Raw genomic sequence first — 27,319 nt, forward strand, 5'->3', positions numbered from 1 at the left:
AGATGGAATCACCACCTCTGACTGCCAAGATTAGCAGTAGAATCTTCCTTCAATATTGGAACCTCTTGAGTGGGATAACATCTCCCACTGTACATTAGCTTAAAAGGCAGGTGATAGGACACTGTTCTCTTCTTCACAACAGTGGAATGTCTTAGGAAGAGCAACCACTGACTGGTGAAAAGGGTGCTATAAATAAATGTTGTTCTCTTTAGATTTTGCTTCCTGAGACATTTGCCTCACTTTCCCGAACAGTAAGGCTGGTCCTGTGACAAAAATAAATGGGAAGTGGGAGGGGAGTTTGCCAAATTCAGAGGAAAGCATCTTACACAAATACACCATTTATTGAGAAATGTAACTTCACTGACAATACCTGTAAGGCATGCAAAGTAATTCTTTCTAAAATGGTTGTATTTCAGTTGACCACAGCAGAGTTAAACTCACTTTAAAAACTCCCCCACAAGATTCAGACTACATCAATGCAAATTTTATTAAGGTATGTAGGATTATTTTACATAGAATCTTTAAAATAATATTGTCTTGAAGGAAAACCAAATGGATACAAGGTTGTTGTTTTTTTTAAGAAAAGAGGTTGTATTGAATATGAATGCAAAAATGCAGGTAGGGTGATACCCAAAGCTATTGATCCATGATTAATTGCTACATTCATATACCAGCATCATTGTTACAAGACCATAGGAGATAATATCTCTAATTTCAGTAATATGCAATAAACAGCAGTTTTACTGACACAGTGTATCAGTATGAGTGTAAATAAGGGTGAAGGTTTAATTAAGGGAGTTCCAATGATTATCTCACTTAAGTGTGCTAAATACAGTCCCTTAAGGATTGTAATTAATTGACAAGATGCAAAGAACATCTCACTAGTAAATTCCATGATACAGAATGTCTTAAGGGATCCTTTTTTTCTGAAAAGATCAAACCTGATTGTTGTTATGTATTGTATTTAAAATAATACAACTTACTTGACAGAGGTATCTGTAGTTACATGATGTTAATTTTTATATTAGGTACTCATGACATGTAATTTATTCATTGGTCTTAAAAGTCTCTTGGAATATGAACAGAACTCAGTGCTGCTAACTTTACATCATCTTACTCTTGTCTTTATACGGAGAATATAACACTGCCTTGCTGCATCAGCTTAAAACAGCTATTGTGGTTTGGATAATTTTAGACTCCCAGAATCTTCTATATGCAGCATCCTTTTCCTTTTCTTCATCCTTCCTATTAGTCACACTAAGTGAGTTTTAAGAGATTCCTTGATAGCCTCTCAGTGAAATCTTACAATTAAAAGGAGAGGAGGAGAGTAATCAGGCAGATGAAGTGACAGAAATACACAAGAGGCTTAAGAATGCTTATTATGTGATTTTACAATGGGTGCCTTATATTTTTGCTAATTACTTATGTCATATGAAGTAAGTTTTTTATACAATCTATATATACAGTTGTATAAACCGTATGTAGGGGGTGGTCTCATCCAACTCTTATTAATCTGTTACCCATTACTTTTTTTTCAAGTCTGTAAATGGAGCAGTATTTTTCCATTATGTTACCCTTGGGTTTTAAAAAAATGTTGACATTTTATATATGTCTTTTGAAATGCTGGTGTTTCACAAGTTTCATCTGTAGCTGCATCAGTCTAGGAGCTTTTATGCCTAAGAACAATTTTATGGCATATTTGCAACTGTTATTACATTCAGTTTTATGTTGAAATTTTAGGGAGTACATGGGCCAAAAGCATATGTTGCTACCCAGGGACCACTTGCAAATACAGTAATAGATTTCTGGAGGATGATATGGGAGTACAATGTTGTGGTAAGTATTTCATATAAGGATTGATTTCCTTTGGTGATGGGAAATTTTTTTGTAATAAATGTTTTTCAATGTATGACCTTGCAAACATTATGACATGAATGACAGTCCGTATCCCTATGCTGTTCTCAGAAAGATTTTGAAGATGCCCTTGGAATTTGACATGTGCTAACTCATGCTGTCTTTATTGACCAGTGAAGTGAAATGTCATCCAAGTATATGCAAACAGTTGATGCTGCTGGCCCACTCTTCAAAATAGCTGTGTTAGCACACATGCATACAGCTGTGTTCCATTATCACTAGCGTGTCCCTGTGCCCTGAGAGATCGGCACACTTTGGAACATTACCAGGGTTGGATAATCTTGTTCACCCACTTTGCCAGAAGTACCCAAACTTAGAGAGACAAGCATAGGCAAATGCAAATACCTGTGCCACCCACCCTCCCTCCCATCCACGGCTGTCCACTTATCTGGTGACAGTAGGTAAAAATGCATGGGCTTCCCATATCTCCTGCTACCACAGATTGTGATCATGAATATGCTGATGTGCTTTTACCTCACTCCTTCATTCCTGAATGGAATGGGAGAGGTAATGGTTTTTAAAAACTATTGTTAGGTTTTAACTGATTTTCTTTGTGAGTCGCCTTGGGTTCCACTTTGGGGGAAAGGTAGCATATTATCTTATACTTGAGTTGGGGACAGAAACAGAGCAGCCCTTTCCATTAAGTTCTTTATCTTAGAAATGTTGGGATGGGGGTTGGTTTTCTGTGTCCTCCTTTTCAGGTCGGAACTTAGACTTGAAATGAGGGACAAATGTTTTGCTGACTTCAAGTTGTGGTTTGTTTGAGACATAACATGACATCAAAGATGATACTGTGTCCTTTTAGAAAGTAGGATCCTGGAAACAGCAGGTTGGCCAAGCAAGCCAAATTTTGGGTCCTCAGACATCAGTATTGGGTGTTCTAATCCATGGTCTTCCTTTTGTGTCAGCTAAATTGAAGCAGACTTTCCTAATGTTGGAACCCCAAATGTTTGACAATAATCTCCATTGCCCCCCAGGCTACATGACCAGGGTCAAGGAGGATGGAAGTTGTAATCTAACACTAACTGGGTAGCCAAGATTGAGATAAGTGCATATACAAGAGAAGATACCTAGAATAAGACTGTGCTATTGATGTTGACAATCAGAATGTTGGTTAGATACTATTAATCATGTTAAATGCTGGCACATGCAAAATCAGTGTTTGGCATGCTGATGTACTGTATATACTCATGTATAAGTCTAGAAATTTTAGTCAAAAATGACTCCAAAAGCCGAGTCGGCTTATCCCCAGGTCAGTGTAAAAAAGGAACCAACCTCTGCTGAAAGGCAAGAGTGTCATCTGTTTTGGAAGCATTCAACCCCTTTATATTTTCTCATCCATGAAGCCTTTAGTATGAGCACAAACAGTTATGCCTGCTGGAATTTTGTAAGTTTTCTGGCATTGTTTTCCTTTGCTTCACCCTTTGCGTTCTTTGTTACACACCCCTAAGTTTTCCTCTTGACTTCCATGAGTCATATCAAAATCCATAATTTTGGCCCCCAAACCTGCCCTCAACCTTTTCACGAGGTCGACTTATAGTCGAGTATATATGGTATATTAAGCTGTAGTACATTTTACACCTGTGATCAGAAATCAGTAATGAATTTACATATGCAAAGGTATAATTGCACAAAGTTTTTGGAAGCTTTGTACGATTTCTTTTCTTTCTTTCTTTTTTTGGTTCCAGATTATTGTAATGGCTTGTCGAGAGTTTGAAATGGGAAGGGTATGTATAAATAGTATTGATTTGCTTATTTGTCAAAGTCAATAATACTATAGGTGCGAACGGAGTTAAATTCAAACTTCTATTTTTAGATGGTCCCAATATTACAATAAATAAAATGGCATTTATTAGTGTTAATGAAAAAGCACACGTTTTCTTGCATAACCTTCATAGTACGATGTGTAGGGAGGTATTATAAAAACAATAGCAGCAAAAGATGTTTTAAAAACATTTAAAAACACTTTAAAATACTCTAGAATTTCACAGTGGGTAGGTCTGCTAAATATACTGGCAGCAGGGTGAGTTGGAGTACATGCTAAGGAGCTTTAGTATAAAATCTCAAGAGCGAAATGGGAGCCTCCAGGGGTAGATTGTATATCTAATGAAATGAGATTGCCTACTGAAATGTCTAAAAATTTGAGAGAGCTAGCGAGGATTAATGATAGAACTATCAATCCATCTTCTTTCATATATTTATAAATATATGGGTTTGTTGATTCTAAAATTGCATTTTTTTTGGGTAACAGAAAAAATGTGAACGTTACTGGCCTCTGTATGGGGAAGAAGGCATTACTTTTGGACCATTTCATATTTCTTGTGTGAGTATTTTGTCAGTGGTGATTTATTACAGATAATCCTTAAACTTGTAATTGGTGCTTCAGAACAAAACAGTCCTCTCAATTTCTGCACAAGATCACATGTTGCTTATTTGCAGTACTTTTTGAGTTTCTGTAGTGTTGAAGAAATGTAGAAGTACTTTGCAATGAAGAAATCAAAGAACAGCATGAGTAGAGTTGTAAAATTTTGATTTTGAGATGACTAGCAAGCCTCAATGATGCTGCACTGAAATTTTATTTCATGTTATGAATGCCTGAATTTTGAAAGAAAAGAGTTAACTGGAGGTCTCACATTGAAGCTATAACATATTAAACCTAGGCAACTGGATTATGTTTTCGTTACATTGGTGAACTTTGGGCTTGTACCCTGTCCTTTCAGCCTGGTTGCCAGAAGGAGATTGGAAGCTTTCATTTCTATTTTTAAATAATCACACTTTTAACTTACGTTGCCTGATTGTTCACATTACAGGCAGGACTAGTTAAAGAAACCACAGAATTGCCATCCATGGCTTGTTTATTGTGGCATCTGAACCCATCACTCTGACTTGTCCTTCTCCTCTCCCTAGCTAAAGTTACAAGCTTTGGCTTGTTTTGGTACCAGGATGAATGAATATTACAGTATTATAATATTACAGTATTAAAGTTGAATTTTGTGAAGTTCCTATCTGTTGACAAATAATTCCTTTTTGTTTAGGAAGCTGAGCAAGTCAGAACTGACTACTATATTAGAACTTTGTTATTCAAATTTCAGAATGTAAGTAGATAAAGTGGTGTCCTCTACCCAAATCAAACATGATACATTTGTTATTTTGAGAGCCTGTTGATGAAGTGATGGTAGCGGTGGTGCATCAGCTGCCAAATATCTGCTTTTAAATCCATGAAGTTGTTGAGCTTGGGATAACATAGAGATTGAATTGCAATTGCCCTGTGGCAAGTAGCTGGCTAGGAAATTCTACTGTATCATAGCCCTCTTGACATTTCCCCTGTCATTGTCACCATGATTTTAAGCTTCTTTTCAGGTGGAGAATGACAAATAAGATGAAACACAAGCAGAGTTGGAGAACATGAGGCCATCAGGTGTTGTTGGATTGCAGCTCCCATGGTCATTATTGGCTGCACTGGAAAAGGTTGATGAGGGGTGAAGTCTAGTATAGTTTGGCGAGGCACTCTTTCCCTGCTTGTGTTATATACGGTCATTGCCTTGATAGCTAGAATATTCCCATTTGTTGTTGTTGTTTTGTGCCTTCAAGTCGTTTCTGACTTATAGCAAACCTAATGTGAACCTGTCATAAGAGAGACTGTTTGCCATTCCTATATAACAGCTTTTATCCATGGAAACAAAGAACATATCTATTTTACACTGCTAAAGTAAAAATTTGGGTGTCCACCATTGGGGTAGATTGTTAGAATAGCCACTGTGATAGCACTGGGAATAAAACCAGGGAGCAGTGTAAAATTAGTGAACAAGCTATTGAGTAGGCAAGGCCAGGGCTATATGTACAGCTGTCAACCCTAATGAAAAACTAATATCCAGAAAACACAAAATGGGTTTCCTTAGCCATCTGGCTTTTGCTGAGTAATCATGACTTTCAGATGACACTCCTTCACTTGCTAATTTGTGGGATTTAAGTGCTGCTTCAAACGCTGTGAGCCATTTTAATGCCCTTTTCAGACTCACTTTAGGTTTATTTTTATAAACTGACTGAATCGTTTGCATCTGGGATGAACTTAGACTGTTTTTGTTGACAGGTTTTACTTCATAATTTTGCAAGATGTTTCTCATCCTTAAAATTAAGCTGTGATTCTTGGGAAGCAAAACCTGTTCCTAAATTCTTCACAATTTGTACCAAATTTGAATGATGTAACATGTGTCTGTCTATAATCTGTTGTGATTGACTTTTTGAACAGTATCCTGTATAGACTAGGATATATGTGTAAAAGTCAAATAGGCTGGCTGAATGTCTTTTTCATTTAAGTAATATTTATAGGACATTGGCTTTTACCAGTTGAGCAATATGCAGTCTGTGGGCTCCATGGGCCCCTTGACCATTTTTGTGTACCTCTCTATATTGCTTTATTGCTGGCATGTTACTTAAACCCCTTTCTTTCCAAATCTTACTGGTTTACCTGCAAAATAACCCTTTCCTGGAACACTTCCATTTTAAAATAGTATGCTCTGTTTTGAAGACAGTTACCCCTCTAGAAGCTTCCCAGCATTATCTTCAGAAACAAGGCTCATGTGACCCCCACACTTCCTTTTAGTTGGAAATGCTCTGAAATTTGGTGGTATGGCACTGTTTGTGAGTGGCCCTCAGTGGATTTTCAGGGCTGGTGGTATGGGGTTCTTCACCCTCAGAATTTGTCTGAATCACACAGAAATTGTGTGAATCATATTAGGCTATTTGTTTTCTTTTGGTGGAGCTGCATGAAGCATTTGTCCTTGTATTAATTTGTTACAAGTACTGTATAATGTTATATTGTAGTGTGGTGTAGTAGTTTGAGCACTGGACTATGACTCTGGAAAGCAGAGTTCAAATCCCTACTTAGCCATGAAAACCTACTGGATGACCTTGGGCAAGTCATAGCCTTTCAGCCTTAGAGGATGGCAATGGCAAACCCCCTCTGAAGATACTTGCCAAGAAAACCCTATGATAAGTTCACCTTAGGGTCTCCATAAATTGTAAATGACTTGAAGGCAAACAGCACCACACAAACACAATTAAACACTGTAGTTAAAAATTTAAATTATGATAATGCTAAATTCCTAGTGAAAGAATAGACATATAGGCCTGTTCTGTATAATCACTAATGTAGTGTGGTTGCCTATTGAAGCATAACAATATGGACGTGTCTGTGCATTTGCGTGAAGTAGTGCAAACAGTATTTCAGTGGTTTTATTTTATCTTTTTTATGATGTTCTTTGCTTTAGTTCTGATCTGTTGCCAAAAATGGAGGTTTTGAAAATACAATCTTCAAATGTGTAATACTTCTTCTTTTCCTTTAGGAAACACGTCGGGTATATCAATTTCATTATGTTAATTGGCCTGACCATGATGTTCCTTCATCTTTTGATTCTATTCTGGACATGATTAGTTTAATGAGAGAATATCAAGAGCATGAAGATGTTCCTATTTGTATACATTGCAGGTATTAAAATTTCTGGGTGATTGTTACTACAGAACTTTAAATTGGAGATCCTAGAAAGTATTATTTGGATAACTTTCAGCACTTGCAGTTTCTGTGTCTGTATAACTCTAGAATTGAGAGCATAAAATACCTGTTCAAAATCATTATCTGTCCTGAGACCTAGAGATAACTTATGATAGGAATCAGAACCAGAACATCCCAATGTATGCTGTCAACATTATTTTCTCTGAAAAAATCCTTTTGTTTCTAGCTAGACTTTTAGTTGAGAATGTGTCTATCATAATGCACAGCTTCCGTTTTTGTGACTTCACCTCTTCCTATTTGCCACGGATCATCTAGATAATAATTCTTTTGGCAATACAGTGGGATCCTAACCTTTAAGATACATCTCAAAGTGTCATGACAGTAAATTGCCCAAAGTTCTTGGCAAGAGAAGGAACATGTTAGTGAAATCTGGTTTGAAACAAGTTTATAATGGCTAAATATCATAATATTCTGAGTTCTGTGACTAGCCTCTTTGAAAACATTTTGGATGCTATATATTAAAATTATTTTTGCTCCCTACTGCATCTGATGTTTGCTCATGGAATAAAATGCAAAGTTGCAGGGTGTCAATTAAATGCATTATCTTGGGTTCATTTTTATAGAATGTCCTGTATGTAGTTCATGTACTATACATAAAATAGACAAAATCTTCACCATATTGTTTAAACAGCTTTCCTGATTGGAAATTAGTGCTTTTGTTAACATGAGTCTGCTTATTATGACATTATTATTGATAGTAATTCAGAATTATAGTAATATTTCTTTTAAAAATATTATTTATTAAAATGTCTTCTAAAATTAATACTTCCTGTTAAGTATTCAGTATGTATAAACAAAAATGTAGAGTTTTCAATCTGCTTTTCCATAATTGTGCTTTTCTTTCCCCCCCTTTAGCGCAGGGTGTGGAAGAACAGGAGCCATCTGTGCCATAGATTATACATGGAATTTGTTGAAAGCTGGGGTAAGGAGGGTTTATAGCAATCTAAATGCTGAAAAACTAGGTCATCTTATGGCAGTGATTAAAGCAGAGATTTTATAGTAGAGTAATGGAGCTGTAGTCCATGTGGAAAATTGAGAATAATTTGAAAATGAGATTTAAGTGAACTAGTACCCTTTTTCATTTACTTTTCCTGGGGATAATGCAGTGACTTTTTTTGTGCTTCCAGTTCTTAAAGTGCAAAATTACAATAGAAATGTAGCATCTGCAGATACTGAAAGCTGAATAGATAACGTTTGAAACAAAGTATTTCCACAGAAAACGTTTTGCTCTTTTCTATCACAGAAAATACCAGAGGAGTTCAATGTGTTTAGTTTAATACAAGAAATGAGGACACAGAGGCATTCTGCAGTACAAACGAAGGTAATATTGCCTTTGTAAAAATAAAAATAAACCAAACCACTATATATGACTGTGGCATGATTGCTTGGGTAAAATAGCCTTTCTGAAATGATGTGTGTATCTCAATGTTAACCTTTGTCTTTATCTTGTACATAGGAACAGTATGAACTTGTTCATCGAGCCATAGCACAGTTGTTTGAAAAGCAACTACAAAAATATGAGAGTTGTGCAAATTGGAAAATTGCAGATGGCTTGGTATGTTTTGGTTGGGGTTTTTTTTTAACACCTTAAGTATATTTTAAAATAGTAGCATTTCTTTGGAGTTGCATTGCTTTTGTTCTGTATGTCTTATTTGTTTAGTGATGATCAGGAATTAAAGATTATTCTTCTTTGTATGAGTTTGTTACCACTTGGGAGCTCTTCTCATTAGAATTCCTATATTTCTAGTAACTTCAGTTCACAAAATTCTTTTACTGATACACTTTGATAGTTTCTCTTAAGGCTTTAGCATTGGTTTCATTGGTTAGAAACTCTTTTTTTTGTTCTTGTCTCACCCCCAGTCCTGTAAGCCTGTGAGCAGAAAATACTTTCTTGCCTGCAGCAGTTATGTGAAAGGAAGGTGGTACAATTTTCTCCTGTTTTTAGTGGTGGGTCCCATGTCATTGGGCCACTGAATCCAATCCAGGTCTTAGTTTGAACCTGATTGGGGACAGGGTTCAGGATTTTAGATAGTTCCTTTAAAATATGGACCTAAAACTGGAATTAATTAATTGCATCATTGTCATAAAAACCAACAGCGCTCACTGTATGTCATGATGAATCTCAGTCTGTTGGATTCTGGATTTGTCAGAAGCTTCTCTTTGGATACTGTGAAGGCAGGGAAGGAATTCTAACTCAAGAAGAAGGTAGACTCTTATAGATTATATCATGCTGTCACTAATTACTGTCAATTGGTCACATGCTAGACTAGTGCTTAAAATAAAAATAAATTGCAAGTAAGTTTTGTGAAATATTTCTGGACAATTATGCTATAAAAGAGGGTTTTCCCTCCATGACTTTCACTCTTGTGTGAGGAGGTGCAATGGGAAGGGGAAGCCCTAATGCATGCAGAGTATTTATATAGAGACTGCCTTTGGGATCCTCACGTGAAAATTAGCACAATGTGATATAAGGGGTTCCTATGACAGTTTATAGTTTTGATATTTGTATGACTTAACTTTGGAGAGGCAGCATGGTATAGAGCTTTGAAAGTTGGGCTAGGACTCTCAGGGATTGAATCACTGCTCATCCACAGAAAACCCATGGGTGTTTTTGAGCAAGTTACACACTTTTTACCTTAGAAGAAGCCAATGGCAAACCTCACAATATTTGTGTATGTTTGTGTGTGTGTGTGTATTGGAGGATAAGGTTGCCATAAATTGAAGGCAATAACACAGGAAAGACTAGCCTTAAATGAGACCACAAAGATTTGGACCACACAACCTCTTAGTGAGTTTTTTCTGGAACTGACTTTGCAGTACACACTCTCTCAGCCTCAGCAGAAAGCAAAGGCAAACTCCTTTTGAACAAATTGTGCCAAGAAAGCTTTGTGATAGAGTTGCTTTAGGGTTGCCATAAGCTGGAAATAATTTGAAGGTGCTCAACAGCAACAACATATGGAGAACTGCATGATTCCCACCCTTGAACTAGACTAATATCAAAGTTATATATTGATCTAACTGAAATTGTGAAGTAAGTGTTTTCTTGTCTATCCTGTATCACCAGTGCTTCTTCAGTTTCCTAGACACATTTCATTTCTAGAAAGCCACAACTTGAAAATATGTTGCCCAATATATTGCTCAAATAACTGACTAATCCAAGAAATGTAACCTCAAGCACATTAGTTACCACATTAAATAGTTCTTATATGGCTTCTGACAGACTGTGTTCTGGAAAGTAAATGTCGAACATTGAAATTAAGGAATTTTCTTATGTGTTATGCTGGCATCAGTGGGATGTTGATGCCATTCTAAGTCCAGGAGAGAGCTGAATCATAGAATCCTTTCACTAGTTTGACAGTGGCTAGTGTGTTCACCTATTGTTGTGTGCAGTCCTGAATGCTGTCAGTTTAATACATAAATATAAATATGATATGACTAATAAGCCCAGCCAAACTGAATGGCTCTTAAGTGCCGTCACCAGGCTTGCTGTCACCTGGTGTGTGCGTGGGGGGCTCTCTGCAGTAGCATCACTAGACTTGCTGTCACCTGGTGTGTGTGTGGGGTGCTCTCTGCAGTAGCATTACTAGGCTTGCTGTCACCTGGTGTGTGCGTGGGGGGCTCTCTGCAGTAGCATCACTAGGCTTGCTGTCACCTGGTGTGTGCGTGGGGGGATCTCTGCAGTAGCATCACCAGGCTTGGTGTCACCTGGTGTGTGCATGGGGTTGCTGAGGGGGGGTGGCCTGCCCTCCCCTCCTCTCACACTGCCTTGCTCACTTACTGCCCTTGCCACTGCCTTGGCTCCCTCCTCAGGGAGAAAGCCAGATTGGTGACAAAGCACAAGGGGTACACTAGCGCCTTCACCACAGCTAGAGGAGGGCTTGATTGGGTGTCACCCCTCATCTGGGGTGCCAGCATGTGCAGGCCGTACCCCCCACACTCACACAATGACACCACTGGATCTTTTCCTGTCATTTTTTTTAAATATTAAAGAACAGGATTGATGCCAGTTAGGATCACATCTTTACTTTATGTAGTTATTAAGGGATTTCTTTGGTTTGGAATATATGGTTGCCTCATAATTCAGTTATTGTAGACCTGAGCCTCATCTCTGTTTGGAAGATGAGATAGAATTGCAATAATAGTCTGGATTATGTTTTCTTAAACCAGAACAAACCTTACTGATAATGAGTTCTAATTTTTAATACACCACTTTTAATACACGCTAATAAGCCTTTTAGAAAAAACCTTACATTTTAAGTGCTAGATAAAAATGTAGTCCTAAGGTTTTGGTAAGGTATAAATTGGGTTTGGGAAGAGCTGCTAGCCCTAATTCTAACCTGCCCATAGAGGTGGTGGATCTGGCCCATGAAGGCTTTCTTCTGAGCCCAACCTCTGGATTCTAGTGTAGAAAATATTCCCTGCTGTTATTTCTAGTCAGTAATTGGAGATACCAATGAGGATTCGAGTGTGTACCATTCCCAATTGGATAAGAAAGTGATGCGTGAAGCCTAGCACTTGCAGGTGGGCTTACTTAGCACTCCTCTTCCTTCTTCCCTGTACTTTTTCCAGTGAAGTCTCTTTACACCCAAAGAATTTCCTACCCAGTGTAACAGTTATACACTGACATATTACTGACTTAGGCGACCACATGTTTTATAATTTAGTTGGCTATTTAGTGGGGAAATTTTGAATTCCTTTCAGATTCCTAAGGTGGATGCTCCAACACAGAATGTGTGTGAAAGTTCCATGTATTTTCTTGTCAAGGTTACTGTTTGCTCTCTCTTTGTTTTCACTATAATCTAGCCATAGTTGTTAGCCAGAACATGACTTTGGTGCTACTGGACAATTTTTTTTAATAATCCATGTTGTGGTTCATAAGTATCAGCTGATGACAGAAGCACACAATCAGCTTTTGAAAATTAATAGATCAAGCTCTAGTGCACTACATAATATCTTTGTCACCAGAGTAAAATCTGTCTTAACTATAACTATCGGAATACAACAGAACAACATTTGTCTAGTCAAATAGGCAATAAGTTGGCTGAAGACAATCTGATTTAGAAAGGCAAGGGGTTTTCCTCTTAAGACCACCATCTGTTCTTTCCCATAGTGGATGAGCTCATCTTTGTAACATGCATTACAAATGCCTGCGGTTCTTCTCCCTCACTGCCCCTTGTGTCTTGAGTGCCAGAAGCTAATGTCTTAATCCAAATGTTCAGTAGCTATAACATTTGGTTCATTAATTGGGTACACAATTGGAAATGCACTGGTCTCTTCCACAAGTACTTTAATGTAAAAGGAATGGTGATGTTGCAGGTAGCATGAGTAAACATTTGCCTGTAAGCAGTTAAACACTTACCCTTCAGCCATAAGTGCATTTCTGCCAATGTTTTGTAATGGCAACATTGTGTATATACAATATGCTGAATGGGGTGAGAGTATGTGGTGCATTTGGCCAGTTCAATAGATCACTGCTTTTAATCTTATTAAATGATTTAAGGCCTGGACTTATATTCATAGGTCTCCAGCAGTCTGCTCTTGGCTCTTTAGCCCTTCCTTTTTTCTTTAGCCCTTCCTTGCTCTTCACAACTTGATCTGTTGTCATTGCCCTTGTATTCTTCCTCCAAATTCTCTGGTTATTGTTTTGAAATAGCATATTTCATCTTAAAATGAAATCTTTTCCCAGAACCAAATGATGAGTCATCTTTTACAGCCAATTTATATATTGCCGCGTTTGTGTAGTTAATCATTATTTCTCTTCCTCTTACGGCTTTTGAAAAGCTTGTCTGCACTCTTTTATCTGCCATGTTTAAAGACATTTGCCTAGCAGGCATATAGCTTGTCATTACTTCATTATTATACTTAGTATTGAAATGTTGAAACATTTTTTCACCTCATTTCCCTTATATAAAAATCTGGTTTAATCGCACTTGGTCAGAGATGGGGGAAGACAGGATGGGGGCAGGTTCAGAATTCCCCGCCTAGTATTTTCGCTTTTCCCCAGAAAAATTGAAAATATTTAGATAGTGAAATACTTTATTTTGGAATTATTATTTTTAGAGATTAATTTTGGATTCCTACTAACAATCATGCTTGTAAAAATGTCTATTAAAATGGAAACCTGTGTAATTAATGTAGTAATGCCTAAGTTATCCTGTATCTTCATTCTGTTTCTAAAAGTGTTTTTTTTTTGGGTGGGGGGTTAGCTTTCTGTGGACATAGGTTTTAAATTTTGAATAAAACACTTTAATTGAATAAAACTGGGATTTAATTTTCTTGACAGAATGAGGTTAACACAGAGAATACTGACAGTTCTGCAGACCTTGAGAAACAGGATTCTCCTCCACCAAAGCCACCTCGAACTCGCAGGTACTCCTGAAGCAAAGAATGGTTTTGATAATTCCTTGAAAACAATTTTGAATGGACCCATATATGGAGAGATGGCATAATAGGGGGAGCCTTAGCAACAGCCAATATAATGTGAGCTGGAGGCAGTCAATCAAATCAAAGGCTGAAGCTGATAAAAAGTCTGTTAGGACAGTTGGAAGTTAGATAGGGTTTCAGTGAAGTCCAGAAAGAGACAGTTGTAGTGAGGGTTCAAGTATGAGACAGAGATGGTTAGGGGTAGGGTCCAAAAGTAAGGGACTCTCCCTACCAGTATAGGTCCAGAACTCTGAGAAAGAGAGTTATTGGAGTGGGATATCTTGTGGAATTTAGTTAGCCTGGTTGCCTAGGGTAGAGATCTGTTTGAGAACGGAACATAATACAAAGACTGTATTAGTTTTAAGTGAAAGTAACCAATTTTTTCTAGAGAGAGAATATAAAAGAAACCATAACACGTATATAAAACATCTCAATACATGAACCATTGTTAAAACTGTTTAAATAAAGTTTTATTGTTGTTCAAGAAAGACTCATCTGAAACCTGAATGCTTACCGTGCTACTAACAATTCAAAGCATATTTTGAGGGTAAAGTGACAGTCACAAAGAGGTGGCAGGGCCACAAATTAATAAGAAAAACTGTGTTAAAAATATAGGTGCTCATGACTATTAAGTGGCAGCGGTGGGATGAAAAGACCCAGAGTTCTGTCATCGAAGAAACTTAGTGGTGGGGAATAAAGTGGTCTTCACAATTTGGTGGCAGCAGTGGGATATAAAACCCATTGTGCTGTCACTTGAAATAAAGAGTGGGGTGACTGGGACTCACCGTGACGCCATGTGATTTCCACCATTTGATGGATGCATTTGATTTCCTAAGCTTTGTTCAGGTCACTTGATGAGCAGGAGAGCAAGGCTCAGTAGTCACTTTTCCCTTTCCCACTCACACAATCACTGTCCTTGGAAAGTAAATCTCTGCAGCAACAAAACTGGCATACTTCTGTAGTACCTCAAGTACTTTAGAATTTTACACCTGCAGTGTTCCAAAATCATGTGGGAGGAACCTATATAAAGAGTATTCATCTCATGAGTGCACATGTTTGTCCTGCTTTGTATGGAAGGTGGGAATTTGACAGAGCTGGTTAGAACATCCCACCTCATGCATTTCTTCAGTAGGGCTACAGGTCACATAACAGCTAGTTATGTGGAAATGGATCTTTAACAGGTTGTCTGAATCAGTCATTAATTCAGTTTTAGATTCTACTCATCACATCTGAAAATGTCAGGGATGCAATGTGTGACTTTCCATATTAGGAGCTATAGTGCCAATTATCCTGATGCTGGCTTGGACTGATGGGAGTTGCAATAAAAAATATCTGGAATCCCATATGTTTCCCATCCTGTTGTAGTGCTAATAATAAGGTGATCAAATCGTAGCCTTCTCTCACCTGTGATTGAACAAGCTTTTGATGCTGAAGAATACAGTAAAACTCCATATTAATGATAAGGAAGGATTCAAAACTATTTTGGATTCTTTTTTGTGGGTTTTTTGGGCTATGTGGCCATGTTCTAGAAGAGTTTCTTCCTGACGTTTCACCAGCATCTTTCTTTGAAGATGCCAGCCACAGATACTGGCGAAACGTCAGGAAGAAACTCTTCTAGAACATGGCCACATAGCCCAAAAAACCCACAAAAAACTGTGGATGGTGACCATGAAAGCCTTTGACTTCCTATTTTGGATTCTTTCTACCTAGTTGAATGTAGGGGATGTATTGAATATCTGACATCATGCCCCCATCTAACAGCAGTGGATTGCTGTGAATTTAAAGTTGTACTGACAATCTCAGATTATCCTATCTCATGTATCACACTTCCCCCAATAGGTTAAAAAAAGTTAATATAAATTATTCTACTTTCCACCTGAAGCAACTTGAGGTATTTGGTTGTGGTAGCTGGCTATTTGTGCTCCCTTCCTTGAATCAGTCCTTTTTTAGTTTCTTGTGGATTGTCTGAGACTTTGTGGAATTTGATCTCTAGCCCACAATGTCATTTTTCTTGGCCTTTGTATATGCTTTTTCATTATGATGGAAAGTTTTGTTTAGAAGAGACTGCAGTGGAACTTGGTATCATTTATTCTGTTATTACCTTCATATATTTCTGACAGTACTGTACAGTCATGGGAATTTGCACTTTAAAATAATGATATATATAGTGTAATGTGCAAATAGAGTTGGTGGGGGGTGGGGAGGAAGGTAAGCAGATGCAGTTATCATTCTTACATAATATATTTGTTGCCCATATTTCCAATGCTTTGTGACTTCTGTGTTCTAGTATGGTGTGTAAGTTAACATACCATGACTTCTGACCATAAAATTTGGAAAGTGCATTCTGTTATAGAGTTGTTTTGTAGATTTAACTTGCACAGATTTGCTAAAGTTAATTTTCGAGTTATTGTTCCTTAATGGTTCCCTTGCACTTTATTTACAAATTGATAACTGTTGATCTATATCAGTATAAAAAGATGGAGAGCAAGGGAAGAAAACAAAATGAAAAAATGTCTTTGTGATACCCTTCAGATTAACTGGTTTATTTTGGAATGAAAGCTCCATGAAAGTTTATGTTAAAATAAACCAGTTCATATTAAAGGTATCACAGCATGGGTCCACTTGAAAGATAAATAATTATTTCATTATGACTCAATGAAAAATATTGTAGAAATCTTATGAAGTAATATGCTGAAATGATGTCATATGGAGACTTTTCAGATATTCCTGTTATTCAGTTTTGCATGAATGCTATCCTTTCCGAAAGAATTAACATCAGAATGGCACTTGGATATTTCCTAAAACTTGCCAGAAACTGATGCAGTCTGCAATTGGCTTTTGTGAGCTTGATACTTATGCTCCCAACACACTTTCCCCAGATTTGGCCACAAGAGGGCACGATTTTCTTGACTGCTTGCAAAACTAAAATTAACATCAGTGTAGGCTTTATTATAGAATATAAACTCAAAATAATGGGTTTCAGTGATTAGAAGATGACTTTTTCAATCTGGAAAAAATGATTTCTTAATCCTCAATATGTTTCTGGTTTGACTTTTATTTATACATTTGATATAAAAAAATCAGGATGTTGTGGGAGGAGAGTTAAAGTTCTTGCAATTATTTGCCAAAGTATACCTGACCTTTAGACATAAAAACGGCAGCCTTTATGTCTAAAACATGTCTGTGATTGTGACTGTATTCTGCAGGGTCTAGAGCTTATTTCCTTGTGCCTGTACTAGATTAGTAACATGTTTATAATGCTTTGATATCTTTAATTATGAAGTACTCATGCAATAATTATTCTTCAGTTGCCTTGTAGAAGGAGATGTGAAAGAAGAAATTCTTCAGCCACCAGAGCCTCATCCAGTACCACCCATTCTGACACCATCACCTCCTTCAGCCTATCCAACTGTTACAACAGTGTGGCAGGACAATGATAGATACCACCCAAAGCCTGTATTGCACATGGTTTCTTCAGAACATCCAACTGACCTCAATGAAAACTACAATAAATCAATAGAAGATCCAGGGAAGAATGAAATCTCTGAACATGCAGAGAAAAAGCTGGAGTGCAACTTGAGTTTTGAAATTAAAAAGGTACCTCTTCAAGAGGGGCCTAGGAGCTTTGATGGCAACACCCTTTTGAATCGAGGACATGCAATTAAAATTAAAACTGGTTCACCTTGTGCAGTAGATAAGACTGCTAAGCTGCAGGAGCTAGGATCAGGAGATGCGTCTACAGATACCTTAAAAAACTCTTGTATAGAATGCAATGTGCAGCCAATTAATAAATCTGCAACATTTTCAGAAGGATGTCAGTGTGTAGTAGGTACTGATGCTCTGCAAAGACCAGATTGTTTGCCCCTTAAAGAAAAAGCGCATGCAACATGGTCGTTACAAGGAACTAACAACATACAGCCAGAACCAGTACTAGGGGATACATCTTCAGCTGCTCTGTGTCATGGTGTTAAAAATCTGTTGATAGCACCGAATGAACAGTTTCAAACTGATCTCCCTTCCGTTGAATCAACCAATCATCACAGTAGCATGCTTTCAGTTAGAGCTCCACTTTGTTTTACAAATCCTCTACATTCTGATGATTCTGATACAGATGAAAAAAACCTGGATGGATCTGTGACACAAAGCACGTCTAATGTTTCAACTGCGAGTACCACAGTTTCTGCAGCTGCCAATGCAGAAAACATTTCCTGTAGAAAAGTATTGCCAATGTCCATTGCAAGACAGGATAATCCAATCACAAGACATTCTAGAGTTGATAAAGGTAAGATATGATTTTACTTACATAGTTTTGCAAATAAATTCCTAGTGTTTAGAGTGAAGTGTGATCTTTCCTTTCCCTATATTTCTTCTTGAGCAATAAGGGCTAGTAGTTTTTGAAGAGAGTTTGTACTAAGTTTCTATTCTTGTGTACCCTATCCCCCAGTCTTCCACTTCCAGAATACTTAGTTGTTATAAATTACACTTGTCCCTCCCTGTTCACAGACGAAGTCCACAGCTTTGGTCCTCTGTGGACAGCAAGCAAGGAGGGACAAAATGGCGCACACGCAGGAGCACACTACTATTATAACTAATGGGGCTTGAATATCTGCAATATTTCCAATTCGCGGAGCGATCTGATCCCCCGCGAATTGGGATGCATGGGTGTACGTTGGAGACTTGAGCAATCCAGTCTACTCCCCATTCCTCTACCTGTAACACTTACCTGTTACATTCTGGAAGCTGATGGATCCTTGTTGGGGCTGTTTTTTGGATTAAAATGTAATTTGGTAGTTAATATGCTTCTGCATAGCTAAGAAGTGCACCGATTCTATAGAAATAGAAACCATTATACAGCTCACCTTGTTAGGGTGGTGGCAGTGTTGCACTTTCACACAGATAGATGTAAGACTGCCCAAATTTAATGTTCCACCAGTCCCTAATAGTACTCCAGTATGTATTTCCAGCCAGTCTGGAACTGCAGCTTTATAGTGGTTTTAATAGGCTCCTCCAGGTTTAAATCCCACTCAGCCATGAAAATGAAGATGCATGGAAGTAGTAATGTAATGAATAACAATGGATTTCTGAAGAACAGGAAGGATTCAAGTGGATAAAACGAAGGTGAAGCAATATAGATGATTTTGTTGTGGTCCAGTTGTATTAACTCTAGAATTTATTGTCTTTAAATATTTGTTGGTTAAACAAGTTTAGTTAAAATAAAAACAATAGTAGTATCCTTGGCCAAATTTCAGTTGATTATTAAAGCTTAACATATGTCACTGCTGAAAATATTCTCCTTCACACAGACACACATAAACCACAAAACATTGTAGGGTGGAAGTTCAGTCTGTTTTGTACTTGTGTTACTTCTTACATTCCTTTTTGTAATTGCAGGATAGCTTGGCAGATGTCAGCTGCTTCAGGCAGTTGTCCTAAGTGACTCATAAATGCCTTTTTGAGTTTTGGTTCAACTCTATTTAGTTGGTGCTGGAAATTCTTGTCTCAGTAAAATTACCTGTCTCCACACAGGAGATCCTTGCAAGATGGTCCCCTTAACATGTCTCTCCAAAGTTGTCCTTGCAAGTGGAAGTAACTCCATGTTGTTCTCATTTGCAAACAATTTCTATCCTAAAGTATTCAAAAGAAATAGCCAGGCTAGTCTGTCTTAGCGTAAATAGATATAAAGGAATCCTGTGACACCTTTGAGACTGAAAAAATAAAAGTAAATTTCTAGCACAGGTTTTTGTAGACTTGGGAGTCCACTTCATCAGATGTATATGTATTAGTACTGGCATTAGTTAGGTAACACAGAAGGATTTACAACTTTTTCAGTGGAAGGACACACATATTTTGATGTAATACTGGGTTCTGAACATATCTTTAGTAATATAAATGTTTATTCTGTGACACATATTCTTACTAAGACTGACAAGTGTCACATAATGTCAGAGTGGGAAACATGCATTGTGGCCATACACAAAGTGTCATGTCATGGTGTACCAAAAACGCCTTCCAGTTGCCCGGCATGGCTCATTCCCTTCCATTGATCTCCCTTCCATTATAGTCCTTGTGTAAATATATATATATATATATATATATATATATAGAGAGAGAGAGAGAGAGAGAGAGAGAATTATAACATCTGTATCAACTATCTGAATGAGAATATTATGGTGCTCATGTTGTGTAGCATCAAATACATTTTTTCTTTAAAGGTGAAGTGGCATTTGGTGGCCATTTTGGAAAATGGGTAAATGAACAGAGCCCACAAATCCAGACCTTTTAGGAATATAAATAGCTGTGTATCAAATTTCATTCTGTTATCGCAAAGTTTATAGAAGGTTGGCTAATCTGCTTGAGTCAGAGAATCTCTTAGTTGCGTACACAACTCCATTCTGCACACCACTTTGGAAACGAGTGAAGTGCCTATTGGTTCTGTATAACAAAGCAGACAATGCAAGCAGATGATTACTCTCACTCTCCTTCCCTTGCTTTCTTTTGCCTAGAAATTGCAAAAAGCCAGTTCCTGTTAGGGTGGTACCACTAAGGAGCATTTCACTCATATGAATTACTCATATGAGCAATATATGTGAGCAGGTGACTATTGTATCTTAGAAGGAGCTGTTTTCCTGAATAGAACACTTCAGAGCACTAGATTAGTTAGTATTGGTGAAGATCTCCAAGATTTATAATTCTATCCAATGATATTGTCATTTCTGTTTGCACTAGATTCCTTATCAAAGAGGGATTGAGGCAAATATATACATATTGTATTTTACTAAGTTAAATATAGATCTGATAAATTGTGTGCTTTAAAATTCTTATTGACTAATGATCAGTTTCTCTCTACATAAAGCAGTCTTATCCACCAATGTCTTGGTAGTAATGGTTAGAGTAGAGGCAGGCAAGTTCAGTCCACTAAGAGTCAAAAGAACTAGCATTCTGTTAGGTAATATGACATGTACTGAAGTAGGACCTACAGTAGTGGTTGGAATTACTATTTTTTCTTCTGTGAGTCTTTTAAAAATATGAAGAAAGTCTAAGTTAAATATACTTTCAAATCAAATAACAGTTTTTAACCATATTAGAATAGTAGCTTTATCAGACAGGCAAGCTCAGTGGGAGAATTAGGATTTCATATGGTACAGGAACTTGTTTTTTATAGTTCTTGGTCATTTGTGGTTGTTGCATATTGCAAGTGGACATTTGGAGTTAACTCAGCACAGATACATTCAAAGAGCCCAGAGTTCTGTTCCCATAATAATCAGAATCATAAAAAAACATTTACTGCAAATGGCTTATTATTTACATTTAGCCCTGTTAATCTGTTACAGCACAAAAAGATAAGAAGAATGAATCTAGTAGCACCTTTGAGACTAAATTTCATTTTTGTGCATATTAATCCAGTTCTCCCAGTGTACTGATGGAGTGCAATATTACAATATTACCTGGGTTGTAATACTGTGCTCCATCAGTTGCTCCGAAAGAATGGATTAGCATCGACAAAAGTGCATGCCGAATTAGACCAGTTAGTCTAAAATTTGTTACTAGATTTCTTCTTCCTATTATTTAAGAATTTAGATGCTCCTGAAAATGCTTTTAAAAGGGAGGTGGTTCTCCTTGCCCATTATTTTGTGTGTATTTAGATGCAGGTGCTGCTGAAGACTCTTCTCCTCCTCTGCCAGAAAGAACTCCAGAATCTCTTGTGCTTGCAAGTGAGCAGCGTGAGTTTCACAAGATATATGGATCAAACTTGTATATTAAATGGGGCATTTGGGGCGAAACTGGATAATGTTTGCAGCAACGCATATTTAGATAGTCATTCAGTTCTGGTTATTTCATTAGTGCTTTGCCTTATATATCAAGCTTGTAATTAATATGTTTGCCTGTAACAAAGACTTCCCACAGCTTCAGTATGTAGAACTATATGTGTATCTACCACAGTACTGTCCTGTATTTTTGGAGGACTCTGGTCTGAATATGCTGTTGCTCATTATTTTATTTTTTACTGGTGCCTTAAAACTGGAAAAAAGAGCCACTGTGTATTTTTTTCTAAGTTATAATTACCAATTGTCTTTACTAATCACTTATTTATATTGAGTTGGATATAATCACATATCTACAAATATTTTATTTTAAACTGGTTTCTCATAGTTACGACTTTACCCAAAGCTGTTATCCTTCCAAGATCTGCTGAATGGAGTTTGTTACAAGATGACAAAACTTTGGAACAACCAAAATGTACAGTAAGTATGGAAGAGTTCAAAGGAACAGAGACAACACTCACAGCATATTAATAAAATAACATATAGTCTCATTTTATGTGACAGTTCCCCAGGCTATTGCTTGAATTTTGAATCAGTACAAATAGTTTGTGTCTCTTTATGAAACCTTAAAATGGAAGGAATTGCTTTTCTCTGTATCAACCTGTGTGTTCTAGGATGTGAATCACAGAGTTGAGGCTCGAATAAGGGGTGGGTGGGTGATGGAGCAGAATTTTCTTTTACGTTTCTTTTTAGTATTTGGTGACAAGTGACCACCTGCCCTAACAAGCCTTGTTAGAGAACACATTTGAATCACTGTATATGTAAAATTTAGCAGAGAGGTGTTGTCTGTTCATTTTATACCAGGAAATATCCTCTGGTTTCACTGCTTTTCATGGAGCCACCACAATACTGAAATATTCAGATGTCTTGAGCATTTTGGGGTGAAAGAGTGAGATGCAGTGAGTAATGGGGGCAGTAAGTGATGGCATAAATTCAAGATGCTCTCTGCTTTAATAGTACATAGGGTTTACATTGGCTAGACCTGAGATTACATGTTCACATTCCAGACCACATGCGTGGTTTATGTATTGACTGATTCCCAATACAGTGTATTGGAAGTGGCTGGACATTCTGGTTGGAAAGAAGTATGATACATAACGGCAGAGATAACCAAAAGATACCACCAAAAGGTATCTGATACAGTTCCAGCAGTACACAAAAGATCTCTGTAAAGCTGACAGTGATTTGGAAGCAACAAAAGATTATTGTGTATATGAAGTAACATAACATTATTGTGTAGTAGTAGTAGTAGTAGTAGTAGTAGTAATAATAATAATAATAATAATAATAATAATAGGTTTTATTTATATGCCGCCCAATCACTGGGAATGTATATTTTGGTAACCAGGTTGAATTGTTAATCTGATATGTAGATGAAAAATGAAGTAAGTTCTCAATCATGAATGGAGACTTCCACAATTATTACGTTTGCCTCCTCTGGTTGTTAGCAGGAAAACATAATGTCTTTAGGTCATGTAATGTGTGCATGTGTGTGGGCATACCTCAGTTAACAAAGTTGATGAGTGTCTGGGCATAACTTTTTTTTAACAGAAACCTTTTAGTTGTTGTTGTTACCTACCCTAGAGTCAGTTCCAACTCATGGCAACCCTGTGGATGAGACATCTCCAAGAATCCCTGTCCTCCACTGCCCTGCCCAGATCCTGCAAGCCCTTGTCCACAGCCCCCCTGATTGAGTCTATCCATCTGGTTTGTGGTCTTCCTCTCTTTCTTCTACCTATACCTTTCCTTGCATTATTGTTTATTTCTAGTGATCTGTACTTCTCATTATGTGGCCAAAGTACAATAGTCTCAACTTGATCATCTTTGCTTCCAAGGAGAGTCCTGGTCTGATCTGTTCAAGAACCCATTTCTTTGTCTTCTTGGCTATCCATGGTATCCTAAGTACTCTTCTCCAGCACCACATTTGAAATAAGTTGGTTTTCTTTCCATCTGCTTCCTTCACTATCCAGCTCTCACATCCATACATGATAATTGGGAATACAGTGGCCTGAATGATTTTGACTTTAGTGCTCAGTTGTATGTCTTTGCTCTTCAGTATCTTCTCCAGTTTTTTCATAGCTGCCCTTCCCATTCCTAGCCTTCTTATTTCTTGACTGCAGTCTTCATTTTGGTCAATGTTTGGTCCTAGATATGGTAATTCTTCATTTTAATTTCTTCATCTAGATTGTATTTGTGTGTGTGTGCACACACACACAAAATTTGTGTATATAAGACCAGCTACTGGGCTGAAGCAGTAGTGGTGGGTGACACTGAAGTCAACTCTCACAGAGAGAACAGTAGTTTCTCTGCTTAAGTTGCTTCTGAAAGTCTGTGCTTTCTCCTCAGCCCTCCTTCACCATCCTCTCAGTACCCATGCTGTTAAAAACACTTCTCGCTTTCTTGCTAGATAGAGGACAAGGAAGAAAGGTAGTGGGGTATAAAGATTTTGTAAAAAGAGGCTTCTTTCTCAGAGGGTTTGTTACCTGAGGTATGCCAGTATTTGTCTGTATCATTTTGATTGAGAATTCTTTCATTGACTTAAAAACCTGTTTTGTATTAATTATTTAAAAATATCTTATTTCAGGGATTGAAAGTTGCTGGGCCTGCACAGCTTGGTAAGCAGTTTATTTTTAATTTAGGAGACTATACAATTTTCTTACTTATCAAGTTACTTTTATGTTCAGGGGGACACCTGGCTGAACAAGATTACATGTGAAAGGTATCTAGGGCGGGTTACAGACCACCGAAAAGTGGCGGCCTGCACCCGCCTGTTTCCCCGCCGGATCGGGGCCTCAGTAGCCAGAGCGGCAGCCGCTGAGGCCCCGATCTGCCGCTTTCCAGGCCGCGGGGAAGCGGCAAAACGCCACTTCCCTGCCGCCTGGAAAGGGGTGTCCTTGGGGCTCCAAGCCCCAAGGACACCCTGCGATGGCAGGGAGAAGGAGAAAGGGGCTGCTTGGCGCAGCCGTCTGAAGGCTGTGCCCAGCGACGCAAAGCCAGGAAGGAGCTCCGAAACGGAGCTCCTTCCGGGGTTGCGGAAAGGGCTCCTTAGGCGCCCTGGTGTGGCCCCAATACGTCACAACTGCGCCGCCTCGTTTGGAGGGCGGCGCAGTCGTGACGTAGTGATGGCGGCGGCCGTGTGGAATGGCCGCCGCCATTTTCTATGCGCGGAGCGCGTACTAGGGTTAGGGGGGTGCGGAAGCACTGCCCCTTCCTAACCCTAGTACGCACTCATCGCGTACTTTAAGGCCTGTTTGTAACGGGCCTAGGAGTCCAAGTAGACCATAAGTTGAACATGAGTCAACAGTGCGATGTGGCAGCTAAAAAGGCCAATGAAATTTTAGGTTGCATCAATAGAAGTATAGTGTCTAGATCAAGGGAAGTAATAGTGCCACTCTATTCTGCTTTGGGCAGGAATATTGTGTCCAGTTCTGGGCTCCACAATTCAAGAAGGACGTTGAGAAACTGGAGCGTGTCCAAAGGAGGGCAACTAAGATGGTGAAGGGTCTGGAAACTGTGCCCTATGAGGAACAACTTAGGGAGCTGGGGATGTTTAGCCTGGAGAAGAGAAGGTTAAGAGGTGATATGATAGCTCTGTTTAAATATTTGAAGGTATGTCACATTGAGGAGGGAGCAAGCTTGTTTTCTGCTGCTCCAGAGACTAGGACCTGGAGCAATGGATGAAAGCTACAGGAAAAGACATTCCATCTCAGCATTAGGAGAAACTTCCTGACAGTAAGGGCTGTTCGACAGTGGAGCACACTCCCTCAGAGTGTGGTGGAGTCTGCTTCCTTAGAGGTCTTTAAACGGAGGCTGGGTGGCCATCTGTCGGGGAGGCTGTGATTGGGAGTTCCTGCATGGCAGGGGTTGGACTGGATGGCCCTTGTGGTCTCTCCCAACTCTATGATTCTATGAATTTGACCTTAACTATACTAGCTGAGATCCATGCTTGTGTGTGAGAACAAAGTACTTCTACTTATGCTGGGGAGAGGCCAAAATTGCCTTCATGGAGTGGTTCCTTAAGACTTTGGAAGAGCTTTGGTGTGGTGGGGACTGTGGACTCTCACTGAAGGAAAACATTGGAACAATGCAGTGTGTAAACAAGACTGGCTGCTGCTCATGCTTGTGCTGCTTGGCCCTGAAGTTTTATTTTTTTTTTACAAATAGCAGCTGTCTGTGTGAGAGGTACTTTGTCATCAATTAGGATGAACAGGTCTATTCAAAATAGTGAATTGCTGTTTGGGGCTTTTTGGCCCAGAGGCAACTCGTGTACACTTGTACCTCTCAGTGCAAGTGCTTATATTTCAACTGTAATGTTGGTAACAGAGTGCAATGGTTTGAGCATTGGACTGTGACTCTGGAACAAGGGTTCAGGTCCCAGCTTTGCCATGGAAATCCACTGGGTGACCTTGGGTGAGTCACACACCGTCAGCCCCAGAAAACCCTGTGATAGGTTTGTGGAAAATTGCTTGAAAGTACACAACAAAATTATTTGTAACACCTATGCATGTGGAAATATTTAAAAACTGTAAATGCATAAGATAGTAACATGGACAAGATATATTTAGACCACGGTGTTTAAAACCACTTCATAGTCCCAACTGGGTTAGACTCATTTATTGAGCTGCTGAATAAGCCAACACTTAATGTAAATCCTATTGATTCTGTGGGACTACTCTAGTAATTACTAGCAATTGAATTTAGACCTATATTGCAGTGCAAACTCATCCCTCTTTGTGACCTTGATTCTTCATGAATTTGATTAATACATTCTCCCTAGGAATATCTAGGTCTTCCAGTGCAACACTATGGTCAGCTTTAACTCAAAGTTACACTGAAAGAAAGACCTAGAGTTTCCTAGAGAGAATACTCTACTAGGCATTTGTAGCTCCTCTAGTGCAGTTCTATGGTCAGTTTCTGTCGGATGCTGACCACAGAGTTGCACTGGAGGACCTAGAGATTCCTAGAGTGGTGTCCTTGTTATATGTATTTTTTTCCCCATATTCACGGGAGTCTTATGTCCCTAACCTTAGCGAATATGGACAAGTTTATTAATATTTTATTTGGAAAAAAATCTCATGGTTTAAAAAATATATGTACATTTATAGTCTTCTGACTTGGAACTTATTTCTGTGATCGGTTCCTGTGCACCTTCTGTGCTCTTAATGTAATCAGAGTCTCCAGGTTTGGGAAGATTACATACTCACTGTCCATTGCTCAGGGTTTATATAATCTTTGTCTTTTCACTACACATCAAAAGTGTATGCTGGATATGTCAACTTAACCTCTGTATGGCAATGGCTACAATGTTGCAGGAAATGAGAAACCTTTCTTGTTTGCTGAAGCGCAGGATAATTTGTTTACTTTAAGTGTGACACATTTGGACACAGTCAAGATGCACTGCCAGCATTAAGCCAGAAATGTTTTTGTTTCTTTCTTTTTCTTCCTGAAAAACATCTTATGACATAGAGCAAAGATGTGGACAAAAGACAAAAACTGGCAGGACAGGACTGTGTATTTTTATTTATTGTTTAGAGTATTTCTACACTGCTCTTCAGCCACAAAGGCTCTCAGAGTGGCCTATAGATAG

The 27,319-nt window shown here is 38.3% G+C and overlaps 1 protein-coding gene across 2 annotated transcripts in view; it reads left to right on the plus strand.

Annotated features, from left to right (window-relative positions):
- The window catches only part of PTPN12 (protein tyrosine phosphatase non-receptor type 12), an 80,077-nt gene that overhangs the window by 48,527 nt on the left and 4,231 nt on the right, over window positions 1-27,319 (plus strand). Inside the window, exons 3-16 of one of the 2 annotated variants that reach the window (XM_042468752.1) lie at window positions 417-493; window positions 1,741-1,836; window positions 3,603-3,641; window positions 4,166-4,237; window positions 4,950-5,009; window positions 7,260-7,402; window positions 8,342-8,408; window positions 8,730-8,807; window positions 8,943-9,041; window positions 13,770-13,855; window positions 17,218-18,191; window positions 21,553-21,630; window positions 22,061-22,152; window positions 24,317-24,347. In XM_042468752.1, the coding sequence (XP_042324686.1) occupies window positions 417-493; window positions 1,741-1,836; window positions 3,603-3,641; window positions 4,166-4,237; window positions 4,950-5,009; window positions 7,260-7,402; window positions 8,342-8,408; window positions 8,730-8,807; window positions 8,943-9,041; window positions 13,770-13,855; window positions 17,218-18,191; window positions 21,553-21,630; window positions 22,061-22,152; window positions 24,317-24,347 (1,992 nt within the window). The remainder of the gene's footprint in view (window positions 1-416; window positions 494-1,740; window positions 1,837-3,602; window positions 3,642-4,165; window positions 4,238-4,949; window positions 5,010-7,259; window positions 7,403-8,341; window positions 8,409-8,729; window positions 8,808-8,942; window positions 9,042-13,769; window positions 13,856-17,217; window positions 18,192-21,552; window positions 21,631-22,060; window positions 22,153-24,316; window positions 24,348-27,319) is intronic. The other variant, XM_042468753.1, reaches the window with a different exon arrangement.

This window comes from Sceloporus undulatus, chromosome 5 (genome assembly GCF_019175285.1).
Source record: "Sceloporus undulatus isolate JIND9_A2432 ecotype Alabama chromosome 5, SceUnd_v1.1, whole genome shotgun sequence".
Classification (NCBI taxonomy): domain Eukaryota; kingdom Metazoa; phylum Chordata; class Lepidosauria; order Squamata; family Phrynosomatidae; genus Sceloporus; species Sceloporus undulatus.